Source organism: Nansenia antarctica (assembly GCF_963989245.1).
Source record: "Nansenia antarctica genome assembly, chromosome: 2".
NCBI classification, from domain to species: domain Eukaryota; kingdom Metazoa; phylum Chordata; class Actinopteri; order Argentiniformes; family Microstomatidae; genus Nansenia; species Nansenia antarctica.
Window position 1 is genome coordinate 71,142,125 of NC_137675.1, and position 19,192 is coordinate 71,161,316.

The window sequence follows — 19,192 nt, forward strand, 5'->3', positions numbered from 1 at the left end:
TTTGCGCGATGTATGGTGCTTGATGTTGTCCCCAAGTGAAGCAAACCACGCCCACGTGTAACCCATGTAATTGGGGTGGATATTATGGACACACGCAACTCTCATCCCAAAATTCTGTTTCAAAATTGTCATAAAGAACAGTTATTTCAGTTTCTTTCAATTACCGGTAGTTGTACCTTGAAAAGTCTAGAAAAGTTTTCACGCAAGGGTTGCTTAAAGTGCTTTGCTGCCGGGAACTGTCACCATGGCTTGTCAGTGGATGGACACAATTGACTTTCTTCTAGTCTAGGATATCCTATGGTCAGACATGATTCCTGAAGTCCGTCAGATGTTAATGTTATGTCTGTTCTTGATTTAATGTATCCACTAACTCTTCTTTCTTTAATGTATGTATAGGCTAACTGTTCTTTTCCTTCATATAGGGAACTCGAACTAATAGTCCCCCCAATTAACTCTGATTCCACCCCAGTTTATCTGATGTTTCCTCCAAAAATGAGTGCTGGGGGATGGACAAAGCAGACACATTTAGATCACATTTTCATTTCATATCAGGGGTTAAGATACCCTCACATTTACTTTTAATGTCTACCAATATTCCTCTGCCCAGACATGTCAGTGAATGTCCTGGTTATGTTGTAATATTGCTTTCTCTGTGCTTATGCAACATGTGTTTTATGTTTTGCATGTTTTTACAAAAGTTGCGTCCATATTTAAATTTGTCATACCTATAAAAATACCATTTAGGAAGTTATATGATATCAGTGGTTGTGTGGACATGATTTGTCCCTAAAATCGAATGAAAAGAATATTGAGAATGACCAGAACAAACAAACCCACACCGAGCTCCATCATTGTCTCTCCACGGAAACCACAGCATCACAGAAAACAACACATAAAACCGAACGCCTGAAGCTATGCCAAGTATGCATCCTGCACTCCTTCTCTTCTCTGCCTTACTCCCACTCTCTCTTTCTCTCTCTTTCCTCTTCCATCTCTCTCCCCCTCAATTCATCATGTTCTCTCACCCTCTCTCTCTACCTTCATCCCAACCCTATGTCCTCTTTCTTCCTCTCGCTCCGTTTCTTGACCTCTGTCTCTCCCTCCCTCTCTCTCTCTCCCCCCCTCTCTCTTTCTTTCTCTCCCCCCCCCCCCCCCCTCTCTCTCTCTCTCTCTCTCTCTCTCTCTCTCTCTCACTGTCTGTCTGTTTTTAGCATTCTTATTCCTTGTGTGCCTGTGCTGAGAGACAGATGGACCCCCTCCGTGAGTCGTACAGCAGGGAAGGGTTTCCGTGTGGCTCTCTGATCAATTAGATATAAAGTTCATGCAAACCTGCAGCGGGTCACGCTGGCATATTTATAACTCAGCTGTGGAGACACAACCGGGGGACCACACTTGTAATATCCTGGAGAGAAAGGGGCCCACAATTTCTGGATCACGGCAAACAAACCCCAATAGAGCCCAAGACAAATGAGTTGGCGCCAGAGAACGGCTGAACTGATCAGAATCAGGCCCTGAGACGATAACTCAGATTAAAGATTGCGTTTGTTCTTCTTCCTCCGTGGAGGAGCGCCGAACTCTGTAAGAGGAATTTTAAGGTGGAATCTCTTCGGCGGATGAATGTTTGTCTGTGCTCTGTTAAAGCCTTCAGCACCCCCCCCCCCCCCAGTAGTGTCATGTTGTCCCTTCCCAGTTTAGACTCCTGCTCACAGAGCAACATGCACACCAGGGGAGGCTGGTGGACGTACACACGTGTTTGATACCGTTCCTCATTCCGTTCCATGCATTACTATGAGCCCGTCCTCCGATTTCTACCTCCACCAGCCTCCCCTGGTGTGCATGTTGCTCTGAGTCTAAACCATGGGAGGGATGAGACGGCAAGACACCCACTCTAATTAGCCACTTTCTCTCTGAGGATGTTTACCAACAGGAAGTCTCCCCTCCCGACTTGCCCTGGCATTTCCCTGCCTTTCACCACGGGGGAACATACACAGTTTTGTAGCTCAAGTAGTACTTAAGTTCTCCTGACAACCAAGCTGTAAGGAGGTAAAAATGATCAAATCTATGTTTTGTAGGCCAATCTTTCGTTAATAAATGAAATTTGTTAAATGAGGTACGTTGTTGGCCTAAGAGAGGAGTGGCCCTGGATTTACAAAAGAGATTAAATACTGCTTTAGCAATGAGGATTTCAGGAAACTGACCCATGTTCAATATAATACTCTCACCCTAGTAACTCAGCTGTCATGGGTCATGTTATACGTTTGTTAAAAGGCTGATAGCGCCCTATCTCAATGATGATGATGATGATGATGATGATGATGATGATGATGATGAGAGATAAGAGGGGAGCCAGAGGAAGAGCTTGGCTAAACTGTGCATCCTTGTAGATTCCTTTCACTCGAAGGATCCTCAGTCATCGGACAAATGTTACTGAGTAATACAAATGAGTAATGGAATTAGGGCAGGGTAGGTTGAAGGCCTTAACGTTCACTCTAGTTGTGGGCACGTGTGTGTGTGTCTGTGTCCGCATGTGTCCATGTGTGTGTGTGTGGGAAGGTGGGCTGGGAGCAGTCGGTTTGCCAGTAGTAGGTGTGTGGGAGCACAGCTTGCGCATATACTGTATGAACCTGATTATGCACATGAAAGAGAAAGTCCCTCAGAGGGAGAAGAATTGTTCAAAATGTCTCTGTGTCTCTGTGTGTAACGAATGTCAGCCTGTGCTTATAGTACGTCATGTGTATGTCAACATGTCTATGGTGTATGCTCACGCACACGTGTCTATCTGTGCGTGCTATATATGTTTGCGCTGTGTGTTTCTTACATGAGCTCAGGCACTCGTCCCTGTGTACACATATGAGAGGCACACAGTCGGCCTTATCCATCAGGACTCCTTGATTGCCAACAAATGCAATTAGTCGGCACTGCGTAGCCATGGTGACGTGGCCAGGGTGGGCTCTAATGCAATGCAGGACCCTGCCCAAGCCGGATAGGCCATTTCCCTGGGACCCGCCAATCAGATTACAGGGTCCCAACCTACATCAGGGCATGAATAATGACCAGTAATGAAGGCTTAACATGGAGCTGGTGGAGCCAGCTGGAGTAAACCCAGGACACTTTCTCATGTTAACTTCCTCTCCGATCTGGGACCCTGGCAACGCCTTTCTGTTATGATTTCAAGTGTTTCATTGTACTAGAATGCAGCCCCTGAGGTTGCACAATGTTTTTTATCATCTTTTTAAAGCAAGAGAAAATTGCTTTTGTGACCACAAGCGCTTTCAAGTGTTGGTATTTCTGTCATGGAGCATATTGTGTAATCTCTCTTTTTTGGTGGCGGGGGGGTGTCTCTTCTCTCCTCCTCATGATCCCTCTCTCCTCCAGGGGAAGTACGCCAAGCGGAAGAGCCGATTCAAGCGCTCCGACGGAAGTACCTCCTCCGACACCACCTCCAACAGTTTTGTTCGGCAGGTAAGCCAGCTCTCCGTCTGTCTTTAGATGTCTTAAGTCCTTCTAAGAAGAGGAAAATGTGTGAATGTGATTCACGACTAATCCTGGGCCGTCTGGATACTGTCACCGCCTTTGTCTTGTCTGCACAATCACATGGCCACACTCAGTCATTTCATACTGTAGAACACCCGATGACTCCGACTCCTTCTCATCACCCTCAGGATGGCCATTTCTGTCTGTCTCTCCTACCTTCCTTTTCTCTCTCTGCCTTTTTCCGTCACTCAGCCCATATTTATTGTCCACAATCATTGGTGGATGCGATGTGATTTATATATATATATATATATACAGTATGTGTGTGTGTGTGTGTGTGTGTGTGTGTGTATATATGTATATGTTACGGTACATGTGGGAAAACTAGGGTTAGGGTTAGGTGCTAGGGTGACTTGGTACATGCTGGCATGTCTAACCCTAACCCTAACCCTACCCCTACCCCTACCCCTAACCCTAACCGTAGCACCCTAGCACCTAACCCTAACCCTAGTTTTCCCACATGTACCGTATTCCCACATGTACCGTAACATAGGTGTTTTTGGTGCGCCCCAGTGAATCAGCACTCATTTTGGATGGTAAAAATTGGTAGGATTCACATTGAAGAATTCAGCTGTGTTTTGGTGTAGAGAGAGGCAGTGTTAAAGCATCTATCTCAGGGACTCCACCATGGCCCGGGTACTGATTATCAGGTTCCTGCTTCCTGCTTCCTGGTTCCAGGTGCAAGTGTGGAGGCACAGGGTTCTCCAGCGCTCTCCGGTTCTCCGGTGGTGCATCGATCAACTCTGTCAGGGGGAGCCCAGAGGGGACTACGTCATGTTATTGCCTAGGGAAAGTGAACCGTGAACACACAGACAGACGACCCCCCTTCCCTCCCTCCCTCCCTCTGGCACACGTGTGTCACCTGCAGAGCTGCCCCTCGTCTGGACACAACCTTTTTCAAAGCGGCCCCTGTGTCACGCTAAATCGAGTCACCTTTTTCCTTCCTCGACCTCTTTGTTTGTGAAGGAAATGGCTTGCCCCTTGCCGAATGACATTTATCTTCTCGGGTATGGGTGTCTCTCTGAAAGAACTCCCCTTACGTGGCGGTGAACACAGCTGGGGAGTAGAGCCCTCCCGTGGATTGTAAAGGTTAGCTTCATCCTCCGTTGTACACCCTCCTCCCCTCTGGCTGTTCCCCTCATTAACTCTCTGTCTGCTCAGCCTGTCGTGTTGGAGGGGCGTGTTTACATGTCTGCAGGGAGAGGCCTTACACTGCTTGTTACAGCTGGTCTTGCACTGCTTCATACAACTAGTTCTGACTGGACGATCACTAATAACACCGCTATCGCTAACGCTCCTGATCAGGCTTACGTACACCAACACTGAGACCAATCCAGACACATCTTTACCATTCATAATTACATGACTGCCGGGAGGGACTGTGCCCATGGCTGCATTTAGCTGATAATCATGCCACATTATGGCAGCTAAGAATTTAGCTTTGCATACAGCACAGTATGTAATCTAGCTATACGTTTGCCTTTCCTTGCACAACTCAAAGCTGCACTCTCTTTAGTCTCGCACACACCTACGCAAGCACACGCACATACACACACGCACATACACACACGCGCACACACACACGCGCACACACACACACACACGCACACACGCACACACACACACACACACACACACACACACACACACACACATATGGAAGAGCCACAATCAAGCAACAGTGGAGCTGGTACACTGGCCTGGTTTCCATGGCAACCGGGCCACTGAATCTCCCCTCAGCTGTGTGGCAAGCGCAGTGGGATGGAGAGGAGGGGAAGAGGATGTTTAGATGGATTAGTGTGTGTGTCTGTATGTGTGTGTGTGAGCGTGCGCGCGCGTGCGTGCATGTGAGGGAGAGAGAGCTTGTATGCACGTATGCACAGCCCTCAACTTTACCTTAGATACAAGGACAGGATGCACTTCTGGCAGGTATTAGTCATGATAACCATTATGCTGAGCTGTGATCGGAAAAAGCAATGTAGAATACGCACACAAGTAAAGCTCCTCTTCATCTTTTCTCACCTCTTTGTCTCTTTGTAATTTCATTTCCCTATAACAAGCTGGCTGTTTGTTCAGAGGTCACACACGCACGGACGCACGGACGCACGCACTCACTCAAACAATCAAACGCGTTCACAGACACCCTGAACCCACTCACAAATTCATTGAAATGGTTTTTTTGTAATCAATACTGTGTGTGGACTGTCTCACAATGCCCTCCAGCCCTGCTGCTATGTGACCTGAGATGAGCTGTACTCCCTCAACACAGTCAGTGACTGACCATAATCACTCTGTCCTCCCTGGGGGCTTATTCGGTGGGGTCCAGTTTCCTTGTTTCCCATTAGATCAGGGCAACTGCGTCAGTTCGCGGCTATTAGGCCAGGATGAATCACATAGACAGAGCTAACAGCCTACACTCTCTGACAAAGTAATGGGGCGAGGTTCAGGACAATTGACTGTTTTGCATCGGCAAGAAAAGGAGGCGCGGGACACTTCTGACGCAAGAGGAAGCTGTTTCAGGGTTTAGGGAGAGACGATAAGAGAACTCTAAGGAACGTTCGTTTATTTATTTACAAAAGCCAGCTTGTGTTCGATACACCCCTGAAATCACTGCTGTTCGTTCCAAAGTAGGAGAATGGGATAACTCGATGGCTATACCTGCTCTGTTCGAGTGACGGGTACAAATTTTTCCTCCTCAATGTTTTTTTTCTCCTGTGAAGATGGACCCTGAGGCGTGTGGGAGAGGAATGTGGGAGTTATCCTATGTGTTGCTTTTTTCCATAGGGAGGAAGAAAAAAAAATGTAATCAGTCCTTCTGTCGCTCCTGGCATTTGACTCTCTATGGAGGAACAGAAGCCATCGTGACTCGCTTGCAGGGAGGGGCCCTCTGGTCACTGGCAACCCTGTCACTGGCAATCTGTTCCTACGCAGCGGCCAGCCTGTCCATCATCAGCCCCAGCCTCGGAGATGGTTGAGACGAGACGTTCTCCTCCGCCCTGTTGCCATAGAGAGGCACCTGTCACTGTGTCGGAGGTCGCCCTCTAGTGGTGGAATAGGGAGATGGCTCAGACAGTGCCTCCGCACCCCTCCCCTCTCCCCTTCATCAACCTTACTTTTACCCCCGGTGCCATTTTAGCACTGTCAACGACTGTCTGGGCACAGTGAGTTCAAGTTCAATTCATCTTGTTTCACGGGGTCTGCTTCGATTCATTAGTTCAAAGTTCACTCATCCGCGTTCAGATTGATTGAACAGGTCATACAATTACTTTTGATTAAGTGACTTTAATTACGTTTTGTCCACCTTTTTAATTAAGTTTTGTAAGTGGAACCAACAGTGATATATGGCTGTGGTCTAGAAGGCTGCCAGTGCTACCTAATCATTATGGATGGACATGCTGTCTTAATGGGGCTACCGTACTCTGATACCCCCGACTGGCTGAGTAGAAAATAAACCCCTGAAGCCCAGAGTGCTGACTGCTTCCAAGTGTGTGAGCAGTGAGCACATACCATTGTGCTGGTTGTCCTTGTGTTACTGCCACCCCCCCCCCCCCCACCCCCTCTCTCCCTTTACTCACCCCTCTTGATTTTGTTATCCCCACTGTCTGATCCCCTGTTCCGAGTGGCGAGAGATGGAAAGGGAGGGGGTAGAGAGATAGAGGGAGGGAGGGAGGGAGAGAGGGGGATATAGGAAGGGGGGGGGGTTTCCCTGGGCACTGCCCCTACCCCTCTCCCACGTCAGTGGGGGCATTATATGGCTGACGGCTGCATACCAAGCCTCCTTCTGGGGCTCGCTGCGTTCACATCCCTGTTTCTGTCCTGCCAGGGCTAAATATAATTCCCCAGTTTGCAAATGTAGCACAAGTCCTGCAACCCGACCCCCCTCCCCAACACACACACACACACACCACCACCACCAGTCCCAGATCCCCTGCTCTCTCTCCCTTCCTCTAAACAAGGTTCAGGTTCTTTTTGGGGGGGGGTGTGGGGGGGGGGGGGGGGTGTGAAGAGGGAGGGAGGGCGGGTGTTAGCAGAGTACTCTTCTAATTTCACACATATAGTACTCTTTCTGTCTCTCTCTCTCTCTCTCTCTCTCTCTCTCTCTCTCTCTCTCTCTCTCTCTCTCTCTGTGACACACACACACACACACACACACACACACTCACACACACACTCTTTCCCTGTGTTGCACTCACTCAGGGACACACACATACTTGCCATCCCTCTCTCTCTCTCTCTCTCTCTCTCTCTCTCTCTCTCTCTCTCGCACACACACACACACACACACACACACACTCTCGCCTGTGTGGACTCCGGCTTTACCCCCCTGGTTTGCCGTGGTGTGGCGAGTGTGGCAAACGAGGTATGGAGACGACCGAGAGGATTCGCAGGCCCGTCATGGTAAGGAGGATCTGGCTAACCCCGAAAAAGCTTTACACTTTTGGTGTGTCTGTTTTCGCACTAGAGCTCTTTGCCGAACTCTTAAGTAAGGTTTGAGTATGCGTGTCTGTTTGTGTGAGAGGGAGAAAGACAGTGTGTAGTGTGAGTGTGTTCGAGGGGCATGAGATTGGTGTCGTCGGACAGGACAGAGACAGACTTTTTCTAACTTTTTTTGCGCTTTGCATTTCCTGGTGTCTCTCTTTCCCTCTCTCGCTGTCTTTGATCCCCTTTCTTTCGCCCTGTGTTGTGCGATTCCATTTTGGGCTGGGTCACAGCTGCGGGAAAGACGCTGGGTTTTTAATTAGACTTCCAGTCCCACTGGTAGCTTCTCCTGCTATGGGAGCCCCCCAGCCTCACTATCCCAGCCCCTTGTCCATTTCAGGGGGCTTCACTCTGTGTGCTCCCCCCCTGTACCAGGTGGTCCTATAGCCTTGATCTCAACCAAAGCCACTGGTCAAAGAGACATAAGAAAGATATGACAGGGCTTTCTGTGAAGTGAATGTACCGTAATGGTTATAACTTACAGAAGCTTCAGAATGCTATGCTAAAGAGTTTATTGATTGTCTTTACAGGTGAACCTTTTGTAAAGTTCTGCTGTCTGGTTTGTCTGCTTGTGTTGATTGGTCATTTCCTTAGTCATTGTTTTTGCGGTGTTATTGGAATACCACTTAACAAGACTAATTGGCAGTAGGCCTACCGTGTCTTTGTTGTAGAGCAATTAAGTCATTACTGAATTAGGGCCCATGCTCAGCTTAATTATGTATCCATGTATTTTTAGCAAGGCCTCTCTCTGTGACTCACATTTTTTTTCTCGTAATCTCTCAGCAACCCAGGGCCTTTTAAGATAGCGCTCGCTCTGTGGCACAGTGTCCGGGCCAGCCGGTTGCCGTGACAACGCGACCGCAGAGCCGAGGCACATGGCCGTTTACTCATTTGAAGCGCCACTGGCCATCACGAGACATGAGACCCCTGTAACACTCTTAATGTAATTGTCCTGTCAGTACTGTGGTACTACCTGTCTCTGCAGCTCCTTTCTATCTGCCTGTTTGCTCCTGTTGCTCCTCTGTTCCTCCTCTGACTGGCCTTGTTCCTACCCCATCCTTCTTTGCTACTCTGGGATCTGAACTCTCTATATAGAATTAGTTAGGGCCTGTTCTGCTCGTGGATTCTGGCGTGCTCTCTGCTGTCTGAGTTGGTGTTTGCTCTGTGTCTTATGAGTGTGGTGTTTACTCTGATTACACACAGAGCTGGAGGGAGGGAGTCAGGAATACAGCTCAGGGGAGCGGTGAGGCGTTTGCGATTTTGTTAGTATTAGAATGCAGTCATCAACCAAGCTGATGGATTTGGTATGAGTATATTTCTCTTACCATCCTTACCTTTTCTCTGTCTCCCACTCACGACAGAGAACATTCTCACCGTCGTATCTCTTAAGATCATAATATAATAATAATAATAATAATAGAGAAGATCATAATCTTCCTTTATCTTTAGATCAATACGCCTTTATTCTCAAGGGGGTTGTGAGTGTGTACTTTAGTACTCAGAAACATTGTTCCCTCTCTGGCAGTCTCATACAGTATGAGGACACTTGATATGTGCATACATTTTTTGTATGTACAAACGTTTGCAGGACGTGCTATACAAATAAAAAGTTGTTATTATTATTATTATTATTATTATTATTATTACTTGCACCTACAAGTACTGTACTCTATATCCAATTATCCATATGAAAAAACATTGCATACAAAGACACACAACCCATCATATGTGACACGCTCTAATGCGTTGGTCCTCATATCGGGATCTGATGTAATGATCAGACTTTTCTTTAAAAAAATGTGAATACATTTCCGCGTTGTTGAAATGCAATGACACATCGCTAGTCAACTAACACAACTTGTTTTGTGAGCCTGCTAACAATGTAAAGTAGTGTTATAGTTAACTAGGTAGCAGTGGGGATTACTCACCGAATCCATTGCGTTGCAGTATTTTGGCTTGACTAGCGAGTTTGTGTTGGGATTCTCAACAACGTTGATAGGTAGTTCCTTGTTTCAAAAGAAAAGTCTGAACATTTTTTTAATTGGTTGCTGACAAGCGGACCAAAAGACTAGAATGTGTCACATGTACATCAACATTCTGACTCACTGCTTCATTCTGCTGCTCTATCTAGACATGGCAATGTTGTCCATTTCTCTCTCCTCTATGGCCTGGAACAGTTAACAGGGACGTCATTCCACCAGAAGTAACAGCCTTAACGTCATTTCTTCCCCTGCAGGGCAGCATTTTTCAGCCCTCATTATTCAAAGCACTTGCCTTTCTCACTCCCATTCCCACTCCCACCACTCCCCTTCAACACCTCTCTTTCTCTGTCATTCTCTCTCCTCATCCCTCTTCCTCCTCCTCGTCTCACTCTCTCTCTCTCTCTCTCTCTCTCTGTCTCTCTCTCTCCCTCTCAACTCTCTCACCTTCTCTCTCTACCCCCCTCTACCTCTCTCTTCCTGTCTTGCTCTCCCAATTAGTATATCAGATATCAATATCAAAGCTAAACAGGTGTGAATTCATCACAGTGGCAGACACTTTGCAGGCTGCCTCGCACCCCCTGACTGGATGGGCAAGAGAATGCTTTGACACATCGTGACGTTAGAATTATAAGGTTCTATCTCAATTTTTGTCAAAATTGAGTTTTTTACATAACCTGATCCATTAGGTGTTTATTAATGCCTGTGTGGTGTTGACATTTCTTAGTTAGTAATTCATAAAATACAAAGGTTCCATCTCACAAAACATAATGGAATGTAAAAACTTTGACACTCAATATCTCTGAACTGCCCTAAACAGAGATAGAACCTTATCATTCTAAGCTCACGACATGCCGGGGCTAGGTTTATTAATAGTTATTGTTATTTTATTTATTGAGTAGCACTTTATTTTTTGCCTTATATCTAGAAAATTATATCGTAGTCAAAGGTTCTCTTTGGTAGGACTACCGGTACTTACAAGAATTGTTTACTAAGAACTCAACACAGCTGGTAACAACCTGGTACCAAATGGTGCTTAGGTGTGCTTGTTCTAAGAAATTCAAATAAACAAATAAGTTAATTAATATGTTATTATTGTATTATACCCAAATGGTCCAAATGTTTGGGGTTTTGCTAGATCATGTTTTAGTACAGTTGTGTTGTAATGAACTGGTGATTCTTATGGCTAAAGCCTGCTGTATACTATCTTTTCAAAACATGACTGTACAGTACATTTATATAAAGCAGAGAGTGTTTGCCAGGGGAGCCCAGTGTGTTACCCTTTTTGGTTTGGTCCAGTGTATATGTCATTATTGAGAGATGTGGTTTGTTTGGTCCAGTGTATATGTCATTCACATTATAGCAGGAGATTTCAATCATGTCGACCTGAAGGCAGTACTACCCAAGTTCTATCAGCATGTGAAATGTGCAACAAGAGGAGAAAAAACACTGGACAAGGTATACTCCAACATCAAACGTGCTTACAAGGCTAGTCCGCTAGCTCATCTAGGCATGTCTGACCATGTGTCAATCCTCCTGATCCCAGCATACACTACCATGGGGAAAAGTGCTCCCATCACCACTAAGACTGTCAGAACCTGGCCAGAAGGGTCCGCTCCACTGCAGATCTGCCTAAATGACACCCCATGGCAGGAATATGAGCATGAGGACCTGGAACAGTACACGTCGTCGGTTCTGAACCACATAGTGAACTGCACCAACTCAGTCACCGTGGACAAACGGGTCCGGGTCTACCCCAACACGAAGCCATGGATGACTGGGAAGGTCCAAAAACTGATCAACGAGAGGGACAACGCCTTCTTCGCAGGGAAGAGCACACCGCTGTACAGCACCACCAGGGCTAACCTAAAGCGCGGAATCAAAGCGGCCAAGGCAGACCACAGAGAGAAGATTGAGGAATGCCTCCTGAGCAACGACTCCAGGCGGATGTGGCAGGGGGTTCAGCACATGACAAACTTCAGAGCCAACAGGCTCACAGCCGCAGAGGACGACCCCCTGCTGGCGGGAAAGCTGAACACCTTCTACGCCCGGTTCGACGAGGGGCGAACGGAGGTAACCACAACACAAACACCACTCTCTCCAGCTCTCAGCAGCCTCACCCTCACAGAGCATGAAGTGAGACGCGTGCTGAAGGCGGTGGACCCCAGGAAAGCCTCGGGGCCGGATGGCGTCCTGGGACGGGTGCTGAGGGACTGCGCCGACCAGCTGGCCGGGGTTTTCACCAACATCTTCAACCAGTCCCTGTCCCAGGCCACCATCCCACCCTGCCTGAAAACCTCAACTATCATCCCAGTCCCGAAGAAAAGCACGGTGAGCGACTACCGCCCGGTGGCACTCACACCAATCATCATGAAGTGCTTCGAGAAACTAGTCCGGGCCCACATACTCACACGCCTCCCGCCCAACCTGGATCCATACCAGTTCGCCTACAGAGCCCACAGGTCCACAGAGGACGCCATCGCGACGACTCTCCACGCCACTCTATCCCACCTGGAGAGGGGAAACAGCTACGCGAGACTGCTTTTTGTGGACTTCAGCTCCGCCTTCAACACCATCCTTCCAGACAGGCTAGTGACCAAACTACTAGACCTGGGTCTACCACACTCTATATGTGCATGGATCAAGGACTTCCTGACCGACCGCCCCCAGAGGGTGCGGGTGGGCCCCCACACCTCCACAGCCCTCAGACTCAGCACTGGGTCCCCCCAGGGCTGCGTGCTAAGCCCCATCCTCTACAACCTCTACACCTACGACTTCACCCCCGTCCACCCCAGCAACTCCATCGTAAAGTTTGCAGACGACACCACCGTGGTGGGATGCATCTCGGGGGGGGACGAGGCGGCGTACAGGGATGAGGTAGAGCAACTGAGCAAGCTGTGCAAGGTTAACAACCTGCTACTGAACAAGTCAAAGACCCAGGAAATCATCGTAGACTTCAGGAGGAAAAAGTCAGAGATCCAGCCCCTGCTCATCGACGGAGAGAGCGTGGAGAGAGTCTCAACCCTCCGATTTCTGGGGATGCACATGCGGGATGACCTGACCTGGAAGGACAACACAAAAGACACCATCAAGAAGGCACAACAGCGGCTATACATCCTGAGAGTCCTCAGGAAGGAACACAGCAAGCAGGAGATACTGGTGACCTTCTACCGCGGCGCAGTGGAGAGCATCCTCACCTACGGCATCTGCAACTGGTTCTCCAGCTGCACTACCGCGGAGAGAAATGCGCTACAGAGAGTCGTGAGAACAGCACAGAAGATCACCGGCGCCCCCCTCCCCTCTCTGGAAGAGCTGTACAACACACGCTGTCTCAGGAAGGCCTCCAAGATCTCCAGGGACCCGACCCACCCTGGGTACGAACACTTTACCAGGCTGCCCTCGAAAAGGCGGTTCAGGACCTTGGCCGCAAGGACAAACAGACTGAAGAACAGCTTCTACCACAGGGCCGTCCAGGCCCTGAACACAGCAAAGACCTAGGTTCTGGGCCCTGGACAGTCTGGACGGATTGTTGGCAGCTGCTGGACTGAAAAAATCAGGTGTAGTGCTGAGGCACAAATATGTACATTTCAAGCCTGCAAACTGCGACACTTTAAATAAATGTGCAATAACACTATTGTGCAATATGACAACCCTAGTCGTCTATCTGTACAGTATAGTACAGTGGATAGTGTACATAGCCTTTATTTATGTAAACCAGCTCCTTCCCTTCTTGTGATTTTTTTTTCTTTTTTTAAGTTTTTTTTTTTTCTTTCCTAACACCAGGGGAGCCACCCCTCCTAAATTTCGTTGTTTGGTACCTGTACTGTAGCAATGACAATAAAGACCATTCATTCATTCATTCATTCATTCATTATAGAGACTAGAGATGTGGTTTGGTCCAGTGTATATGTCATTATAGAGAGATGTGGTTTGGTCCAGTGTATATGTCATTATAGAGAGATGTGGTTTGGTCCAGTGTATATGTCATTATTGAGAGATGTGGTTTGGTCCAGTGTATATGTCATTATTGAGAGATGTGTGTACACAATATTCTCTGCTTTTGTATTGATCAGGGTGTGGCCAGGCTCACGAGGTTTAGCCTGAGGGGATGAGGCAGGAACATCATAGCCTTGCTGTGTTTGAGATGAATAGAAGCCCTCAACTGGAAACTGACCACATGGTCACCTGTTGAATGTGTTTCAGGGACAACTGTCTCTGAGTGCAATACCTCTGTGTGAAGATGAATGATAATCAAACGAAAAGAAAATCAAATCAAAAGAAAATCTTTTCTATCTTATGTCCCAGTTTACTGTGATCAGTGTTATTCTGATGGTGTCTCTCATCATAAGTCTTTACCTCTCTCTCTCTCTCTCTCTCTCTCTCTCTCTCTCTCTCTCTCTCTCTCTCTCTCTCTCACACACTACTAAGCAGCTGTGCTGGTTACTATGACACTGCTGGGGTCTCTACCCTGGCCTGGCCAATAGGGGAGCACCCCTGGGATCAGGTGGTTTGTAGCTATTTTGAACAGGCTGTGTGTGAAATGAATCAAGCAACTATATTAAAGACAGAACCCATTGATGGAGGGAAAGAGAGAGATATATGGGTGGATGGAGAGAGGAAAAGGAAGAGAAATTAAAGGAATTTAGTGGCAGAGAAAGCTTTACAAGACATTATTACAGAAAATAATGTAGGAGTCAGTTGTGCTTGTTGACAGTGCCTCCACCCTAACCCCTGCTCCTCACGACTAGGCTACACTCATCACTCATACTTAACTTGTTTTGCATTATTTATAAACCATTGATTTATTAGTTGTAGATTGGATTAGATGTGTATTTATTTATCTATGTGTATACTCTCTCTCTCTCTCTCTCTCTCTCTCTTCTCTCTCTTCCCTTTTCTCCTTTCACTGTCTTTCTCTTCTTTTCTGTGGGTGCATTTTGTGACGTGACCAGGCTGAGTGAGTGACTCACAGTCACACACACATGCATTCACACGCCACACACACACACACACACACACACACACACACACACACACACACACACACACACACACACACACACACAAAGAAGCACACGCACAGACACACATTTCCCATCCTTCCCTCTCTTGCTCTGCTGCTTTATACTGCTTCACCTGTTGCTGGCCAGGAGTTGCTCCTAGTCTCTTCCTGAGGCGACAGGAGGCTTTTTCTGTCTCAGACTGGATTTGTCATCAAGGTGCATTAACCTCTCTGTAATCAGCCCTCCGTGTTGGGATGCACCTGTATGGGTTAGATGACTCAGAGCCGGTGAGTAGCCCCGGCTGTTCCATCATCCTCATTAAATGCTGCATGTCTTTCAACGAGTCATCCATGCTGGCTTGGGGGCATCACGTGTGTGCCTGTGTGTGTGTGTGTGTGTTGTAAATTAAACAGGAAGTAGGGAGGGTCAGGGCAGGCCCGTCGGCCTCTGGGAGGGTCAACCAGTTGCCCTGGTTACCAGGCGTGTTACCGGGCGTGTCTGAATTCAGCCTGTTGTTGCTAAGCCACCGGTGATTTTTATGCGACAGGTGGCTGTGCTTCAATCAGCATTTTGTTTGAGATTCATTAAAACCTGTGGCACAGCAGATATCCAAATACCTAGTCCACATACACACACACACACACACACACACACACACACTGTATTTTTGTCTTTCAGTGGCAGGCTGTCCTGGTGTATATTTAGCCTTTCTAGTCCAGTCTGGTCTCCATTCCGTTTGAGCAGAGAAGGGGGATGAACCTTCACCTCCCACCCTTGACCCTTGACCCTTGCTCAATGTTTGCATTAGAGAATAGGGGAGGGGAGGTACTGCCAAGGTTGTCCTCCTAAACCCTTTTCATCCCTGCTTTAGTTGAGTACTGTACTGTACGCTTACGTAGCAGCATTACCTGTAGTTGATGTGGAAGCTAAGGCGAGGCAGCCGGAGAGAGAAATAGGTGATTCGTCATAAGGCCAGTGACGTTATTAGGCCTGGTTGTCTGGGGCTATAACTGTGAATGTTTTATGAATATATGATTTTTATTTTTTATTTTTTATTTATTTAAGTAAATAAAAAATCACCATCGATTTAGTGCAACCCCCCCCCCCCCCCCCCTCAACCAAAAACTCCGCTAGCACCCCCCCCCCCTCGTCGCCCCCCCCTCGTCGCCAAAACGTGGGCTGGGCTAAGCCCTCAATGTTTCAAGATCCTAACAACACCTCTGCATAAGGCGATTGCACACATATTTGTGTGGGTGTGTGTGTGTGTATGCTTACGTATGTGCTCCCAGAGCAGACTTTTTTAACAGTGCATTATTTAACGTCATTTCATATGGTGGATGTCATCCTGGCACATTCTCACCTCTATTTTAGAAACCCCACCACACCTAATGAGTCACTTCTCCAGCCTGCCACATTCAGCTGTCCGCATACTTGTCTGCACCTCCCACGGGCGCTGTTGCGAGGCAGTCTGACACCTGAAAAACACACAAGAGAACAAGAAGGAGAGTTATATAAAGAGGAACACTAACACTTGAAAAACTGAAGCACTACTACTCCCCCACTGCACTGTTTTCACTGTACAGTACTTCAGCATTCAGAGCTGGCCCGGGGAGGCCAGGGTTTTTACTGGGTGGGTTAGGGTCAGCCAGAGGGGGGTCAGGTTACCAAGCATGAGAGGTGGAAGCGGTAGAAACCATAGCCCCCTTCATGAGTAATTTATATCTTCGCTAATATTAAATCTAACCCCCTTGAGGTTGTTGGGGTTTTTTCTCCCCTTCTTTGACACACCCACACTCTCGATCTGTTGTTCGCAGTGAATTTTAAAACATGAAACAGCTTATAGTTGTTGTTTTTTTATTCAGCTTTGTGTGTTGCATATGTGTTGATGTTCACACTCATATTACAGTGAACCAGCCACACATGAATGTGTCCGCTTGCAGGAAGGCAGACAGGTAGGTCATCTTTGTGTTGCTATCATAAGTTGGAAATAAAAGGCAATAGAAATACCACGGGGAAGATGACCTGGCAACACAAAGCTATTATTTTATATTTTATTTACCTCAGGCTATTCATGGCATCACCCAGCCGCGAGTGCTTATTGGACCGCTGGTGGCAGAGCAGCTCATCAGCCTATATCGGACCCCTAATGATAAAATTAAGCCGTTTATCGTGGCGTTATGCTGCTATTTAGCCAAACATTGTACCACTAATATTGGGCATTGACAGTCAGCATGCCACTAGTAGACAGACCTACAGTATGTTGGCATGGTCGGCATACTCATTGTGCAAAGATGTAATATATGCCATTTAGCTGACGCTTTTATCCAAAGCGACTTACATTGCAGTGAGTGCATAATCATGTTTCTGTATATATGGTCCCAGCAGGAGTTGTCAGGGTGTAAATGGTAGATCGATGGTTGTCAGTGTCACACCAACAATTGGCATGCCAATGGTAGACTGATACCATAACTGACGAATTGGGATAAAATACTGGAAGAATGGAGAAAGGACTGGATGGGTTAAGAATAAAGACACACATTTATTCTCCAGTACAATTTCAGATGGTTATGAACATGATGAAGCGGACACTACACAAGTGGTCACATGACCAACTTACACAAGTTACGTTTACGTAGTGTTATATCTGCCTCCAAAATATATTTTATGGTTAATAATAATTGATAATGATTTGCTCATCACTGTGCGACTGACACTCCCGGATCCTAGATTCCATTAGGAATACCCAAAATGCTACCACCATGCTCTCAAGTTACAACCAATCACGAGTAATTTATGCTTAGTCCAATACTGGAAGCCGATGACTTGACTCTGTGTTGTTAACAATGCAGGTGAACATTAATGGGATAACCTGACACGATAATGTCATGCTGTTTCATATTTTTCATTTTATTGGACAGATACAGTGAAGAAAGACAGGAAAGCAAGGAGAGAGGGCATGGGCCGGATTCGAACCCATGGGCATAGACATGGGCATATGTGCACTGTAGATCGCGGTGCTAGACCACTGGACCACCCCAGGTCACATGTTATGCTGTTTTAACAGAACCTTTATGTAGCGCACAACATCACATGCACATAGGAATCATCGTAAAGTCGATGAGCAAAATTCTGCCATGCCTATTTGTCTACCCTGTCTAGACGGACAGTAGCTCATGGGCTACTACAAGCTTGCTAGTTGGATATTGACATGGATGTTGACAGTAGATAGCAAAGACCCATCTCCCTTAGATACTAAAGAGGAAGAGCAGGTGGGAAAGAAAGACTATGAAGAGGTAAATAAATATTGAGAGGTAGAGACATGGTCGTGAGGAAAGGCGCCAAGCGAGAGGAGTGAGAAAGGGAGCCCAGAGGAGGACAAGGTTATGACACACACACACACACACACACACACACACTCATACGAGTGTGCGCACTCGCTCGCACACACAGACACACACACACACACACACAGAGACACACACACACACACACACACACACACACACATTTTCGTCACCCTGTCTCTTGGTGCTTCTGTGGAGGGGTTGGGTGTGTCAGTCCAGAGTGACCTGTGGTGGTTCCAACTTCCACTACTATTGTTGTTTGTATTACCCCTCACTGGATGAAGGGGTTTTATTCAAGGACATGGAGTACTCTGGGTGCCTGTGTGGGTGAACACACACTTGCATGTGCACACGCACACATACTGTCCACACACACATACATACACGCGCGCACACACACACACACACACACACACACTCCAGTCCAAAAGCACACAAAACACTCCCTCAATAAGCAGACACACCGAGGCAAATGATGATGATGCCACCATCTTGTGAAGATGTTACTCTCCCTAACTCTTTCTCTCTCTCCCTCTCCCCCTCTGTGTGTCTCAGGGCTCTGCAGACTCCTACACCAGCCGGCCGTCGGATTCGGACGTGTCCCTGGAGGAGGATCCGGAGGCACTGAGGAAGGAGGCTGACAGACAGGCCCTCGCCACACTCGAGAAAGCCAAGGTCAGACGTCACCAGCCTCATCCGCATTCCCTCTGCCGTATCCCTCAGCCCCTCTATACTGACCCTCGCCCTACCTAGAACCTTGTTTACGCTCTCTGACAGAGTGTCTTCTACATTTAAAGTAGCCTACTAGATGCTTTACTCTCTCTCTCTCTCTCTCTCTTGCCTCATCCTCATG

General features: G+C 47.3%; 1 protein-coding gene across 1 annotated transcript in view; it reads left to right on the plus strand.

The window, feature by feature from the left end:
- Positions 1 to 19,192, plus strand: part of cacnb1 (calcium channel, voltage-dependent, beta 1 subunit) — a gene marked incomplete at both ends in the record, with an annotated part of 29,885 nt that overhangs the window by 722 nt on the left and 9,971 nt on the right. Inside the window, 2 exons of the mRNA XM_080524296.1 lie at positions 3,376 to 3,462; positions 18,895 to 19,014. Of these exons, the coding sequence (XP_080380422.1) occupies positions 3,376 to 3,462; positions 18,895 to 19,014 (207 nt within the window). The remainder of the gene's footprint in view (positions 1 to 3,375; positions 3,463 to 18,894; positions 19,015 to 19,192) is intronic.